Source organism: Podarcis erhardii (assembly GCF_964252035.2).
Source record: "Podarcis erhardii genome assembly, chromosome: 2".
Lineage (NCBI taxonomy): Eukaryota > Metazoa > Chordata > Lepidosauria > Squamata > Lacertidae > Podarcis > Podarcis erhardii.
The window spans coordinates 107,157,421-107,173,442 of NC_138498.1; the positions used below are offsets into that span (position 1 = coordinate 107,157,421).

The 16,022-nt window shown below is 50.4% G+C and overlaps 1 protein-coding gene across 4 annotated transcripts; it reads right to left on the reverse strand.

Moving 5' to 3' along the window:
- Positions 1-210: 210 nt before the first annotated feature.
- CRELD1 (cysteine rich with EGF like domains 1) lies at positions 211-15,668 on the reverse strand. 4 transcript variants are annotated; one of them, XM_081853093.1, is made up of 11 exons: positions 15,152-15,668; positions 11,231-11,387; positions 10,791-10,873; positions 10,037-10,147; positions 9,565-9,656; positions 6,495-6,671; positions 4,688-4,783; positions 4,053-4,136; positions 3,655-3,750; positions 2,372-2,518; positions 211-1,626 (listed from the first exon to the last, which is right to left on the reverse strand). In XM_081853093.1, the coding sequence occupies exons 1-11, from the start codon at positions 15,655-15,657 to the stop codon at positions 1,406-1,408; spliced, it is 1,770 nt and encodes a 589-aa protein (XP_081709219.1). In that variant the 5' UTR covers positions 15,658-15,668; the 3' UTR covers positions 211-1,405. The 4 variants fall into 4 exon arrangements, with proteins under 4 accessions (XP_081709219.1, XP_081709222.1, XP_081709221.1 ...); XM_081853096.1 differs by having other exon boundaries at positions 11,231-11,424; positions 15,156-15,289; XM_081853095.1 differs by having other exon boundaries at positions 15,156-15,286.
- Positions 15,669-16,022: the final 354 nt, after the last annotated feature.

Here is a 16,022-nt window from a genome sequence, read left to right on the forward strand (position 1 = left end):
TATTCCGAGAGCCGCTTCCGAGAGTATGCAGTTGTTTGTGTGTCACGTGTGTGCGAAGTAACCAGCGAGATTTTTCAGTGTTTATTTTTAGAACAAATGCCTTAAATCTAAGAGTGGCTGAGATAGCAGGCCTCGTCCCAAGCTTTGACACACACCCTGCACTAGAATTGGAAATTAGCGCAGGAGAGAGAGAGCCAGAACCACGTGGGATGTGGACAGAGAGACCTTTAATTTCCTGAGAGATGGACGGACAAATGGTTGAGTGGGCAGATGTAAAGGGGCAAGGATAGGCATGCGTGCCAATCAAGCTTTCCTCTGCCTCACGCACTGCCCCTTGGCAGCACCGGAGCTGTTTCACACATTATGCAGAAGGAGGCAAGGAGAGACTGGCGGGGAAAACAGAATTCTGGACTGTACCACTTCAGACGGCAGGGGTGAGTGGGACCTTACCTTTGAATGCTCCCTCCCAATAAAACTCCCTGCATTAAGTAAGCTAGCCTATCAGGGAGAAGGTTATGTCCTAAATCAGAGATAGGGAACATGTGGTCCTCCAGATATTGTGGGACACCCATCAACCCCAGCCAGTACAGTGTGATCAGGAATGATGGGGGTTCACCAATAACTAGGAGACTTCAGGTTCCCTAGCCATGCCTTAAACCATTCTCACCATAGCTGTCAACTTTCCCCTTGTCTTCCTATTCGGTATAAGGGAATTTCCCTTTTAAAAAGGGGAAAGTTGACAGTTATGATTCTCAACAATGGTGCTGGCTCACTGAATGCAGGGATATATTTTTTTAGGTGGGAGAAGCATTCAAAGTGCTAACCATCCAGAATGGTACTGCCTCAGTTTTTGCCATTTCCTCCAGCATAACGTGTAGATCAGCTCCCAACCATAGAGGCAGCCCCTCCAAGAGCCAGCAGGGAGCAATTCCAAGCTCACCCACCCTGTGTTTCTTTCCACAGTGAGACAACCCTTTTCCTGGTCCATCTGAGTTGACCAGTGTGGGGGAGACTGGAATTCACAGGTAGGAACACACTTGAGATCATCCCACATGCAGTGAGGGCCAGGCCAGTCAGAGAGTAACGGGGACCTGGTTTTTTCAGGCCCCACTGATGGTGACCCAGATCAGTCCTCTTGCACCATTAAGGGGTACTTCCACCTCCATGTGAAGCCACGCCAACAGCCCTCCTCTCAAGCCAAACTGCAGAGCTCATTTCCTCTTGCGTCCCCTTTCTACCTTCATAGCATGCTAGGCCAAGGCTACCAACAGCCCAGAGTGGGATATGGCCTGGTCTTTCTGCCTCTTGAATCTGGATTTTTAAAGGGGTGAGGTCAAGGGATTCCTGCCCACCAGCTGGCTCTCTGAGGCAGGATGCAGAAGGGGACGTTCACTTGGCCCGTGCACTATCTGCCTTTGATAAAGCCGTCCAGAACGCGGTCACTGCGCTCAGACAGCCAGTAGCCGGCCATAGCGGCCACGGCACCAATGAAAATGGCGGTGAAGACCATGTCTCCTTTTGCAGCTAGGGTGGCCAGCGCGCAGATAATGGCACCGAAGAACATCTGCTGCAGCACAACCACCTCGTCGTCCGTGATGTCGTCAAAGAATCCTTTCTCTGGAGCATCTGTGGGAGAAGGAACAAGTCGTAAGAAAAGGGAAACTGACAGCTTTTGTCATCTAGAGCCTCCTAGTGGCTGCACCAAGTTTTAATAAAAACTTTGGTCTGATTTTGCATTTTACCTCCACACTTAGCATTAAATAGAAACGAGAGAGACTGAAAGGACGGACAAATTTATCATGTCGCAAGTCTTTGGGGCCACAGCCCTATGACTCATGGCATAATAAATGTGCTGGCCTCTTCGATGGTTTTGCTACAACAGGCGGTTTATTTATTACTAATTGCATTCATTATGTGCCGCCTTTCTGTAAAGACAGCGTGCGATTTAAAATATTAGAATAAGCAATGCGACAAAAATATCCTCAGGCAAACTTCAGGAGCTGATGGCACCAGCTGGCCCTCCTCACTTGTGAAGCAAACTCTCGCCATCGTTCTGAAAACTTGTATTAAAGTGTTTTTATTTGCATGTAATGCTGTATCTTGAGTGCCCGTCTCCATAAGAAGGAAGCCTTGTCTGACAGGTAGCGTTAACTTTTCTGTGGAGCCACACCACTTATGAGAGACTTGGTTTGTTAGGCCAAAGTCATCTTCTGAACAAACCTACACAGCAACCTACAAAATGGCCGACGAAACTGCTTCCGGGGTAGAAGGCAAGCCCTAGAGACTGACCCCCACAGGGCACCATTGCCTCCTCCAATTCCCCAGCTAGAGAACATGTGCTGTAAAGAGCGATGCTGCTGCAGAGGTTTACCTGGGGGTTTGTCTTCCACACAGATCCCCTCCTTGCGAACATGTCCCTCTGCGCAGACACACCGGTAGCTGCCGTCCGTGTTCTCACAGGCCTCGTTGGCGCCTGTGCATACGGGTTCTTCCATGTCCCCAGCACATTCATCCACATCTGGCAGAAGGGGGCATGGGAGTCACACTAGGTGGTTAGGAACCATTTCCCCACAGAGGGTGGAATAACCTTTCTAGGCCCCAACCCTCCCACCTTATATACAGACAGAGAGCATTCTATCGCTTGACTGTAGTAAAACCTTCCGGTGATTTCCCAAGAAACAATAAAAATCATCAATTAAAAATAAATACATTGAAAATAATGAAAATTAAAGGAGTAAAAGAAAATTAAGAGTAAATGGGCCTTTTCTGCAGGCTCCCCATGTGTGGAATGCTCTCCCCAGGGAGATTCGGCTGGCGCCATCATTAATTTAGACAACCAGGCAAAAACAACCAGGTTTTTCGCTGACTGACATTCAATGCCCTTTTAAATGTGGAGGGGGGGGATTATTGGGTCATCTTTGCTTTTATTTTTATTATGTACAGTGGTACCTTTATTATGTACAGTGGTACTTAATTCGTTCCGGAGGTCAGTACTTAACCTGAAACTGTTCTTAACCTGAAGCACCACTTTAGCTAATGGGGCCTCCTGCTGCTGCCATGCCGCCGGAGCACGATTTCTGTTCCCATCCTGAAGCAAAGTTCTTAACCTGAAGCACTATTTCTGGGTTAGCGGAGTCTGTAACCTGAAGCGTATGTAACTTGAAGCATATGTAACCTGAGGTACCACTGTATTTTGTGTTTTTTATATTGTAATTTTATGTGGTGAACCACCCTGACATCTACGAGTATACAAATTTAATAACAGTATAAATAAATAAATAAATAAATAAATAATAAAATTACAGCACATTCACATCCATGTGTCTAGATCCACTTCCCTGAACAGAAATGTTTTAAGTGGGTGCCTGCCTGGCATCACTAGCCAGTGAGTTCCTAAGTGTACGAAGAAACTGATTGCTGAAAGATGCACAGCAATAAAAGGGACCCAGGATTCCAGAAAGGAAACAGAAAATTGGGGGGGGGGGAGGCACAGAGAAGTTACAGCGACAACGGACAGTCAGATGACTGGCAGGAATAGAACAGCAGCCTTAAATGATGCTTCATTGATAGGCCAAACAAAAGGCAGAGCTTTGTCTACTAGCTTTGTCACGCAGGGAAGGGTTAGCTGTGAGATAACTGCTTGAGAGGGCTTACCAAGGCACTTGACACCATCGCGCCGATAACCCTTGTTGCATTTCTTGCAGCGGGAAGGGCCGGCACCCATGCAGCCAATGCAGGCCTTGGCACAATCTGAACAGAAAGGGAAAGGCAGGATTAAGAGGCAGGTCTGGAAACTGGATGCGGACAAGGAACGCTAAAGTTCTGTTGGTGAAGGTTTCCAAATGGGCTTTGTTCTCAAGCCCTTGCTGCTTATATTTCTCCTCCTCTTCCACCCCAGCAAAAGAGTGATCGGTCCAACCTGGAATAAATATTTTTATTTTGTCCAGGAAGGGGGTTGTGGTGGAGGAACAGGGTACAGTGCTATAAATTATTCTGCAGAGCCAAGTCACTTGTCTAAGGGCAGCACACTTTTAAGGCTCGGGGGCTCTTACCTCGGCACTCATAGGACCCCTCGGTGTTGACGCAAAACTGGTTGGCCCGGCAGTGCGCCATGTCTGTGCCACATTCATCTATGTCTGTGTGGGACAAAGAGAGATCTGTCAACCCAGGGCTCACGCAGAGCAGTTCCTGTTCTCTCCCCATGTGGGAATCATCTTCCTTTGCCCCCCCCCCCCCAATAATCAGCACCACCCTGCAAGGTAAAGGTAAAGGGACCCCTGACCGTTAGGTCCAGTTGCGGACGATTCTGGGGTTGCGGCGCTCATCTTGCTTTATTGGCCGAGGGAGCAGGCGTACAGCCTCTGGGTCATGTGGCGAACCAGAGCAGCGTACAGAAACGCCGTTTACCTTCCCGCCGGAGCGGTACCTATTTATCTACTTGCACTTTGACGTGCTTTCGAACTGCTAGGTGGGCAGGAGCAGGGACTGAGCAACGGGAGCTCACCCTGTCGCAGGGATTCGAACCGCCAACCTTCCGATCGGCGAGTCCTAGGCACTGTGGTTTAACCCACAGCGCCACCCGTGTCCCTGCAAGGGACCTATATCCAAAATACACAGTACCTCAAATCCTTTTTCACTGGTTGCTAAGCAACCATGGATTCTTTCCGGCCTAGTCCCACAAACTCACCAATGCACCTTCGGTCATGAAGCATCCAGCCCCTCTTGCAGCGCAGGCAGCTTGAATCTTCGGGGCCTGAACAGCGTCCGCAGGCCCGGTAGCACTCTGAGAGGGGAAGAGAGCCTAGTGTGTAGGGGGGAAGAGCAAAAAGCTCCCCATCTTCTCAAGCCCAGGCTAGAGTAATAGCTCACGAAGGACTGATACGAACTACGGAAGGGAGGGAGGGATACGTAAGGAAGGGGCCTACATAGCACTTTAACACCCTCAGGCCTAAGGTGATAAGGGAAGGAGGAAGAGGAGGAGGTAAACAGGAAACGCAGGCACCACTCAACCCAATACAGTGGTGAGGAACGTAAAATCATGTCTGTGACACTTCCGCTTTTGAGGAAGGGCAGTAGCTCAGTGGTAAAACCATCTGCCTGCGATGCAGAAGGCCCCAGGCTCCATCCCAGGCATGGTTCTCTACCTGCAACCTCAGGGAGCTGCTGCCAGCCAGTGTAGACAATACTGAGGTACATGGTCCATGGGTCTGACTTTGTATAAAGGCAGCTCGCTACGTGTTTCGCTTAATTCAGCCCAGGTTGAAAATATAAGAGTGATCAGCTGTGGCGACAGTACCTACAGACAAGGCCAGTGTTTAGCCAATTAAAACCAGTTTTAGGAAACAGGGCTCAAGGAGGCCAGGTGGTACGGTGGTAACAAGGATTCAGCCCCAGCCTCAAGGGCTCAGGTTTAACATCTGGCTCATTCACCTAAAAAGATCAAATGGGGGAAAGATCCCTCTCTGACTCAAGCTCTGGAGTCACTGCCAGACAGATTAGACAGGACTCCAGATGTTGGACTACAACTTCCACCATTATTGACTACTGTTGCTGGCTGAGGCTGATGGGAGTTGTAGTTCAGCAACATCTAGAGGATGCCACGTTGGCTATCCCTGGGCTAGATAAACAGACAGTCTGACCTGGAATGAAGCGGACTCCTGTGTTCCTAAATATTCTTTTAGCAATACGTGCTAACAGTGACGCTAAGCAATAAATATTAACTATTATTACACTGTATGCTGTGAACAGCCCTGAGATCTACGGATGTAGGGTGTCATACATATTTATTTAATAAATAATAATATAGTGCAACATATTATTAGATTGCCTTATTTAGAGTATGTGTGCATGCCTAGGGATGCCAGGGGAATGTGTACACCAGCTTATATAAGAGATAGATGGATAAAAATGGTAAAGGGACCCCTGACCATTAGGTCCAGTAGTGACCGACTCTGGGGTTGCGGCGCTCCTCTCGCTTTATTGGCCGAGGGAACCGGCGTACAGCTTCCAGGTCATGTGGCCAGCATGACTAAGCCACTTCTGGCGAACCAGAGCAGCGCACGGAAACGGCGTTTACCTTCCCGCCGGAGCGGTACCTATTTATCTACTTGCACTTAGACATGCTTTTGAACTGCTAGGTAAGCAGGAGCAGGGACTGAGCAACGGGAGCTCACCCCGTCACGGGGATTTGAACCGCCGACCTTCTGATTGGCAAGTCCTAGGCTCTGCAGTTTAACCCACAGCGCCACCCGCGTCCCTGATAGATGGATACAATGAGGTTTATACGTTTCATTTGATGGAATATTGTGGAGATTTCCGGAACCCCATTGCACCACAGACAGGGGGAAGCTCACGAACAGTGTGGTTGTGAGTATTCAAGGGAAACAAGAAAGGAAGGGGATGGCAGGAAGGGAAGTCACTAACCAGCACGGGCAGCAGAGCTTACATCTCCAGACCCTGCCCCCAGTCTAGCAAAGCATGGGCACTCTACATACCCGCACATACCAGGTGGCTGTCGTTGCGAGAAGCTTCGTAGTAGCCATCTCCACATTCGGAACAGAAGGGGCCACCGTAACCCGTCTGGCACATGCATAGGCCGGTGCCCCTGCGTGTGCCATCACCGTCGCACTGCCCATACCCGCTGCAAGGCTTCTGGGCACCCCCAGGGCAGGCTGTGGAAAGATGTGAGTAAATGCTGGGGTTCAGCAGTCGCTTGACCTTAAATGGCAACACGCAGAGCGCCCGATTCAGGACACGACCCCATTCAATACGCATTTACTCTGGAACGGTAACAATTCTGTATCTGTCTCTGTTCAAGGGCCCCAGCTGCCCGCATACTCCACCACTTCAATTTGGCCAGCTTCCCTTAGAATCATAGACTGTAGTCGGAAGGGACCTTGAGGGTCACCTAGTACAATCCCCTACAGTGAAGGAATCTTTTGCCCAATGGGGGACTTGAACCCACAGCCCTGAGATTAAGAGTCTCGTGCTCTACCAACTGAGCTATCCCTCAGTCCCAAGAAGTGGACAACATGATTAACAATCGCTGGATTCCATCAACCAGCCACACTTTCTGGGGGGCTGATAATCCTAAATGCACCTTTCCCACCCCGACCTGGCCACAGTGATCCAAGCGACGGTCACCTCCAGGCTTGACTACTGTAATTCGCTCTACGTGGGGCTGCCCTTGAAGCTGTCCCAGAAACTCCAGCGGGTGTAGAATGCTGCAGCGAGGCTCCTCACGGGGTCTCTGCCATGGGAGCATATTCACCCAGTGCTTTTCCAATTTGATTCCCTCCCCCTCTTTCTTTTTTCTTTTCCTTTCTCCTCCTGAGATGAGGCTACATTTTAATATTTTAATGTTTCAATATTTTAATGCTGTATTTTAATTTTGTTTTTAAGTTGTATTCATTCAACTTATTTTTATTATTGCTTGTTAGCCGCCCTGAGCCCGGCCTTGGCTGGGGAGGGCGGGGTATAATTAAAAATTATTATTATTATTATTATTAGTTCAGTGATGGCGAACCTTTTAGAGACAGAGTGCCCAAACTGCAACCCAAAACCCACTTATTTATCGCAGAGTGCCAACATGGCAATTTAACCTGTATATTTCATTTCTTCTGTGTGTTTCACGTTTCTTCTTCATGACTGCTGTTGTAATAAATAATTCTTCATAAAGTTACTGCACTATATTCTTCATTAAATTCTATTTCCATTGATATATAATTTTATGGCATAACTCAGCTGAGCTGCCCGCTCCCGCTCCTGCTTGTGTGCATCTGAGAGCCCCTGGAGCGCTTGGCTGCCTTCAGGTGGTGCAGGGGCTCTCAGATGCAGCTTCCGGGCTGCCTCCACCTTCCCCAACCCCAGCAACTATTCAGCCTGGCTGCCTTCATGGGCTTGCAGGGGATCTGATGCAGAGCTGGGGGCCCCTTTAAACTTCTCCCTTGAGGGGACTGCAGCCACGAACCCCTCAACGGAAAGTGTGACGGAGCCTGCACCTCCCCAGCTGAGCAACCCGATCCTACTCCTACTTGCCTGCAAGCAGGAGTGGAGGCGGGGATCTCTCAGAAGTGGAGCAGGCTGGGGGGGGGGGGGAGGCAGTGACATCCCTTGCCTGCTCGCTACGGTACCAGGGCTGCAGGCTTTGGGTGTGCGTGAGCCTTCCTCCTCCTCCTCTCCCACCCCCAGCACAGAAGCTATGGCTCTGCTGGGGCGACGGCATGTGCCCACAGAGAGGGTTCTGAGTGTTAGAATTCCTGCTCCATGATTGCAGTCATGGGATTGTTGTCTATCACATTACGGTATATGTTTTGACTCCACAAAGTGGGAAGTGATGAAGACAGGATGTTTGTGTTACTGTGTTCCGTGAAGTGGGACTGCTGTCCTTTGTTCTTTTCAATTTGCTGTCTGATGCTAGAGAGAGGGGGAGCCATGTTGCAGTGTGTGTTTATATGTAAATAAAGTAGATTAGCCAAAATGCTGAGGTCTGTCACGCAAGCTGCGAAGACTCTGCGGATCCCTAAGTGTGCTGATGTCTGTTGGCATCGGTCGCTGTGATGTTTGGGCTGAAGAAAGCTTTTGAAACTCCCTAACGAACGACCAGGAGGGAGAGAACATGCCTGTCAGGCATGTGTCTCTACCAGGGTCCTACTCGAGTGTAGGATGAGCTCCTAACACTGAGTGCCTTCTCTGGCATGCGTGACACAGGTTCGCCACCACTGACCTAGCTTTTTAGGAAAAACAAGACTCTCCCTCCCCACTTTCCCATCCATCAGTCTTTCACAATTAAGTACCTCGGGACAAGTCCTCTTTGGCTATGGAGGGCTGATTTGGATAGAAGCCACTCCCAGCAAACCAGCCAAAGAAATATCCCACAGCGCAAACGAGTGTCTTTGAGTGACCCCCAATAGGGAACTGAGGCATCCAGCATATAAACTCAGAGGTCACACCTACTCCATACATTGAAAGTGCTATTGCACCACTTGATGGAGAATCCTGGGAACTGTAGTTTGTTAAGGGTGCTGGGAGTCGTAGCTCTGTGATATCAGCACCTGGACCAAACTACAGTTCCCAGGGCTGTAAAAAGACTAATTGTAAGGTAAAGGTAAAGGTACCCCTGCCCGTACAGGCCAGTCATGACCAACTCTGGAGTTGCGCACCCATCTCGCTTAAGAGGCCGGGAGCTAGCGCTGTCCGAAGACACTTCCGGCTAGCATGACAAAGCTGCTCTGGCGAGCCTGCACCAGCGCAGCACACAGAAACGCCGTTTACCTTCCCGCTATAAAGCGGTACCTATTTATCTACTTGCACTTAGGGGTGCTTTCGAACTGCTAGGTGGGCAGGAGCTGGGACCAAACGACGGGAGCTCACCCCGCCGCGGGGATTCGAACCGCCGACCATATGATCGGCAAGTCCTAGGCGCTGAGGTTTTACCCACAGCGCCAACCGCGTAAAAGGACTGATTGCAAATGACTGCAAAAGTGGTATCAAAGTGAGTTTGAGGTACATGGCACTGATCACTCATCATCGCAACAACACAGGAAGCCACACAGCACCACTTACTGTGGCAGTCAGGGCCGTAAGTGCCGGGAGGGCAGCACAGTTTCAGCGCATCCATGCAGAGCCACTGGAAAAAGTCAGGGTGCTGTCGCTGCCTGGGGAAAAGAGAGCCTCTGTTACGCCCTGGTCCCATGCTGGGACTTATTTATACCACAGGCCCCGCACAGTTCTTCCACTGCGCTCGAGAATGGAGCAGCCAGAAATAGGCAGGAAAGACCCCCTCGGAAGAGATGTTCTATCAGGCAAGGATAGAGACACCTGTGGCCTTCCTGTTGTTGCTGGACTCCAACTCCCATCAGGCCCAGTCAACAGGGAGGGATGATGGGAGCTGTAGTTCAACCACACCTGGGGGGGGGGCACACATTCCCCATCCCTGGCCTATAGCTACAAACATACTGAGCACGGAACCAGAAGCAGGTCCTGGGATGCGTAAGGAAACATTCCATGATGGAAACTCTTGCTCTTTCCCACTCACTCATGGAACCACCAATGCTCCACATGGTCTTCTCCCTGCTCCAACAGCTGGTGGCATGCAAAGTCTGATGTGGCGCACACACCCTCCAAGACTTCCAGCAGGCGGGTCTCACTGAAAGGAGGGAAAGAGGCCGGGTGAACATCAAGGCAGCTGGGAAAAGCAAAGCAGTCCCTCCACCAGCGTTACAAAGTCTGCCCTCTCTGCTTCCCCTGCTAACCAGTCTACTGCCCAATCAACCATTTGTAAACCTCTGTCCCTCTTTTGACCAGCAAAGTCTGGCTGGCCCTATCTTCTTCTCAAAACTCCACCAGGAGAGCTTGCGTTTACTCTGCTCAAGCAGCCAGTCCCTAAGGAGTTCCCTTTTGCCCCCCTGAGTAAAGTCAGGAGGTGGCAATATGGCTGACAAGCCACCCTGGGGAGCTCGTGGGCGACAGCTGCGCTATCATGGAATAAACAGGCAAGATGTTTGTCAGGGCTGACAACATTTCCTTCTCTAATCCGTATAATCCTGAGGGCTAGTAACTTGCTTTTAACAATCAAGAACATCAGTTTCAGCCGGAGTTTTCCGTACTCCGCTTAATTCTGCAGCAGAGGTCGCAGACTACATTTAATGGCGCCATCTTGGCCATGCTGATTTTTCTGAGCTCTTTCATGATCAGGATTATTAGTGTAGGTTTGCCATCCCCACCCCACCCCTCCCATCAAGGCAGCAGCATCTCACCAACGGCCTGGCCCAGCCCAGACCTCAGGTCACCTGTTTGCATATTTTGCAAGCTTCTCTTCTTCCCAGGCTGTGTTCCCGCCCCCGAAGTTCTCTCGCTGTGTCCGCTCCAGACCCTGGGAAAGCAGGAGAAGGCTCACAGCAATCCCAAAACTAATTTTCTTGTCTCCCCTTCCCCCAGCAACCCTGAGCGCAGCAACCCTTTCACCCCACGACCTGCATGCAGCAACCCACACACCCTCGATTTTTAAAACAGAGGCTCACCAAGTCCCTCTGCTTGAACCCCCACCCCCTATCTCTGTCTGTCTGTCTTTTTTCTTGCTCCAGTCCTAGCCCTCCTAGGAGACAGGAGCTCAGGGGCTAGGCTAGAGACCGTGTAGCATCCCATCTCAAAATGCTTGCCAAGTCCCTACTTTGTGCAAGAGCCATCACACACCTCAGCCCAAGCCGAAATGCTCTTTCAAGCCTCCCACCTTATTGAAGTTGCTGGCCAGGTCGCGGCACGTCTGGCAGGGCTCTTGCTGAGAAGGGCTCCCGCTTCGAACCCTGAGGAGCAGCAAGAGAAGCGGGAGCCAAGCAGACGCCATCTTCTTCCAGGGCAAAGCCATCTTCAGGAGGGCAGGGACCAGGCTGGAAGAAAGGAGGAGGAGCCTTCAAGTGGGTGGTCCTGTTGGAAAAGCTTGCAAATCTCACTGGCAATGCTAGGATGTGAAATCTCCACACACACACCCTCCTGTGATAGAAGCTGATTATTCTGATTTTTCATTTCTTTTTCAATATTTATCCGCTGCAGTGAATTACTAACACTGAACACTCATTGCTTTTTCTTCAGCAATGGAGTCGGGCTGCAAAAGCACCATACATTTAAACTCTCCCAAGAATCCTGGGAATAGTTTAAGGGGGCTGGGAACCATAGTGCCATGAGGGGGGTAAACTACAGTTCCCAGGGCTCTAAGGGGAAAGTCATGCATACAAATACTTAACTAACTGAGGTTCTACCTCGCCCAACATAAAGCCTGCCCTCCCACCATTAATCCTGGCTACGCTCATGAAGTCATCTGCTTTAAATGAATGGCGTGCATGCCATTAGATGGGTTGCTTGCTGGCTCTTGGTTCCTGGAAGCCTTCAGCTAGACTTTGGAGTGCCCTAGCTTTGGATCCCCTTCATTGGGGCCAGGACAAGGCAAGCAACAAGATCCCCTCCAACTCTTAGGATTTTATGGGTTGAGGCCTACCCAGAAACTGCGTTACGACTCAGTAACCTTGCCGAATGACCCACAATGCATCTGGGCTGCCTGGCTAGGCCTTTCTCTGTAGCAGCCAGCGCAGTCCGCTAGTTGCAGAAACCTGTCTTTGCCACCTGTCTGAGAGGCCTTCACAATTGGGGGCTGGGAGGGGAGGAGAGGGGCTGTCAAGCACCAGGAAGACCACTGTACGTGGCAGCCATCTTGCCGTCTCGCAAGCTGAGCAGGCATGTTGTGTAGTGAGGAAAAAGCGCCTCTTCAGGCTAGTTGTTGCAGAGGAGAGCAGGCCCCCAGCCAGCACCGGATATTGCAAATTCAGATCCCAGGGACTGACGCCAGCTTCCGAAGCTGTTTCCAGGATGCGAGTGAAGGAATCTCTGCCTAAAAATAAAGGCCTGAAATGGATCCTCGTAGCTGCTCTCACTGCTAAATAAAGCCAGGAGGAGGAGGGTGCGATTATTCCCCCCCTGCAGCACTGGTAGATCCCAGCCTAGAGCTCAGGATACGAAAAATGGCAAGCTACAGGCTTGTGGGATCTACTCTCTGCCCCCTGGAATTATGGGATTCAATGCTATGCCAACTCGGAATACAGCCACTGAAGTTAATGGGCACAGCGAACTTAGGTTCATTCATTACAGCCCTTACGATGTCAACAGTTGGTTAAAGCGTGGTGCTAATAATGCCAAGGTTGCAGGTTTGAATAGGACAGCATTTCCCTGCATTGCAAGGGGTTGGACTAGATGGTGCTTAGGGTCCCAACTCTACAATTCTATGATTTCTATGAATTGGAACGAGATGCAAAATAGTGGGCCCAGGGTGCAGCACGTATGGAGGACAATGGTCCTTCATTGTTAAATTGCTCTAGGCAGGAGAGAAGAATCAGGGTTAGGCCTTTCCCAATATGATGCTCTCCACGTGTGCTTGGACTCCAAATCTCATCTACCCTGACAGCTGGCCATGCAGCCTGGACTGATGGAAGTTGGAATCCAAAACATATGTAGGCTTGAAATCTTGAAATGACATTTTACCTGCTTTCAAGAGCCTTACTCTGGCCAGGGGCCTGAACATTTTTACCTCAGGGAGTTTCAGGGTACAGAACCTGATGCTCTTAGAGGAACAAATGGTCCGCTCTACATTTATTTTTATTTATTAAATTTATTGCTCACTTTTTTAAAAACCAAGGTAACTCAAAGCGACTCACAATAAACAATCAAACAATTACATACATTGAAACTGGCATAAAAGGGGAAATGGGAGAAAAATTAAAAAGACAATCCTATTTTATAAAAGGCAGGATTAAAACATTCCACCAACTCAAAGGTGGCCACAGATAAGATTAAGAGCCTGGCAAAAAATGATTTTTTTACATGGCAGCTGGCACTATGTAATGAGGGTGCCAGATGAGCCACCCTGGGGAGAGCATTCTGCAAACAGGGAGCCACCACTGAAAAGGCCCGTTCTCCAGGCGTCCCAAGGAGGGGGGCACATGAAAAAGTGCCTCAAGTGATGATCAATGGTAAAGATTTTCTAAATGAAATAAATCCTGGGCAACAGACCACTGTGAACTGCATCTCCCCAAGCATCATTTTAATTCCAGGCGAATAACAAGGAACAAATCTGTGGATTGTGCTTCAACCCTGTTTTTTGGGAATCCGAGCATTCCTGCAGCGGGAGCTAGATCAGGAGTTTTGTTATCCCTTGCTACATGTGCATCATTTCAAGCCCTCAGGGAACAGAAATATATTACTATTACTATTACTATTACTATTACTATTACTATTACTATTATTACCCACCCTAAGGTCCAGGGCAGGTAGTTCTGCATAACTATACAGTTATTAGCATACAAAACTCAGCCCTCCAGATATTTTTGGCCTACAACTCTCATGATCCCTAGCAGGACCAGTGGTCAGGGATGATGGGAATTGTAGTCTCAAAACATCTGGAGGGCGGAGTTTGAGGAAGCCTGAAATAAAAGAACCAATTCACATAGCATTTTAAAACACACCCACGCACAGAAGCCTTCAAGCCTCTGCCCATCAACTTCCTATCTATAGAGCAGGGGTAATCAACGTGGTGCCCTCTGGATGCTGTTGGGACTACAGTTCCCATGAGTCAGAGAGGCGTCGTGGTTAAGACTAGGACCTGGGAGACCAGGATTCAAATCTCCACTTGGCCATGAAGCTCACTGGGTGACCTTGGGCCAGTCACTCACTCTCAACCTAACCTACCTCCTGGGGTATACAACAAATAGGCCAGCATGGCTAATGGTGAAGGATGATGGGAGCTGTAGTCTAGCCGCAACTGGAGGGCATCACATTGCTATAGAACAGAAGGGAAAACCCAGGAGTGCCCAGAACACATTTGATGGAGAAACCAGCCCCAGTCTGGCGACCCATAGATCCTGGGTGGAGCAACCTATTAAGAGTGAACTCCATCTCGCAGCCTGCTAATCCTCACACTGCACAACCATTCTTAGGGATTAATTTATGCAGAATGAAAACCATAACCCGCTAGGCTTCGCAGTTTATTGAAGCGAGTTAGAACAGCCATTCACCCGACGTAGGAGCCAACTCCTAGGGGCCGGGGCCCCCACAAAGTTGGTGGGCATTCCCATTCAAATGATGGGTGGGTGTCTGTCTGTGTCATGTGATCGATTATGGTGGTCGGGGCTTACTTGGCCCCCCACAATTTATTTATTTTTCCAAGTTGGCACCCGATTTCCGCCATCCTGACTGACTGCCCAACGCCTGGTTTGAATTTGGCAAAATCCTGCCATTCATCGCGTGCGGCACTTCTGCATGCAGGGCAATCCGTCACGCGCTTGCTGGGGAGCAAGTCCGCAATAAATGGGATTTATTTGCAAAAAACAAGCACCGGCCGCACCTAACCGGGGATCGCAATTTATGGAGGGAGCAGCATGGGACCCTGACTAGGCCTGTGGGCCGGACCCACCCACGAAGGCCCTGGAGAGAGAGACGATGGCTCTGACCTCTCCTGCAGGCGACGGTGCGCCCTATGGCGGAGAGGAGAGGCTGCAGACGGACCGGAGGGTGGGGGAAGCTTGCGATGCCCACCCATTTTCCACTCCCCGCGGCAGGGGGGAAAGGACCTGTTTGTTCCGATCTCTTCCACCCGCGTCCGGGGCACCTACCTTCCCTCGCCCCCGCTCGCCCTTCCGGGGAGCCTGCACGGGCCGGCAGGGGCGAGGCCGGCGGGGAGCAGCGCCCACTTTTGCGCACGGGGCTGCTTGCAGCAACCGAGGCTAGGAGCGGGGATGTACCCCTCCGCCGGCCCAATGGACCTCGGTCAGCTGGCCGGGACCGCCTCTCCGCCAATGGCATCGGGACATGTGCGGTTACATCATCCCGATCTCCTCGCGAGTTGCCAATCGGCGAGCTCCGTCCCCGTCGCCCCGCCGAGCAGCACCTGTCAGGGCGCGTAAAGGCGCAGCTCGGCCCCAGGATGCGGCTCCGGGGAGAGGCGAGAGGCTGGGCTGCAAACGGCTGAGCGCTGCGCCTCTGCAGCAGAATAGAGGCAGCAGCAAACAACAAGCAAGGGAAGGTGCTGCTGCGGCGCAGCGTGGCCCAGTTGTTGTTTCTCCAAAGCAGATCCTGGATGAGACCAGATCCCATCCTCCGTCTAACCTCAGGCATAAAATGTCTGACAAACGGACGGGATTTCCGTGGCGGGGTTTGTACGCGGGGAAACGAGTTTTCTGACAAAACCCGTCACTTCGTGCACGCCATACATTGAAAGCATATTCCCCCACCCCAGAGAATCCTGGGAAGTGTAGCTTAAAGGTGCTGGGAATTGTAGCACCATGAGGGGTATACTAAGGTTCCTGGGTTTTGGGGGGCGCACACACAGTGTATGCAGCCTTAGTATTTTGACCCCCAAAGAATACTGGGGAATTCCCCTAAACACATTCTCTAATAGACATTTGCTGTGCTTAATGACAGGTGTTTCTATAATATTTTATATACAGTGGTACCTCGGGTTACATACACTTCAGGTTACA

Excerpts from the sequence above, each read along its gene's own strand:
- CRELD1 (XM_081853093.1), bottom strand. The coding sequence starts at position 15,657 with ATGCCTGAGGTTAGACGGAGGATGGGATCTGGTCTCATCCAGGATCTG. Across the intron at positions 6,672-9,564 it reads TTACGGCCCTGACTGCCACA|CCTGCCCTGGGGGTGCCCAG; the intron begins GTAAGTGGTGCT and ends ATCTTTCCACAG. Across the intron at positions 1,627-2,371 it reads TGTGGAAGACAAACCCCCAG|ATGCTCCAGAGAAAGGATTC; the intron begins GTAAACCTCTGC and ends CTTCTCCCACAG.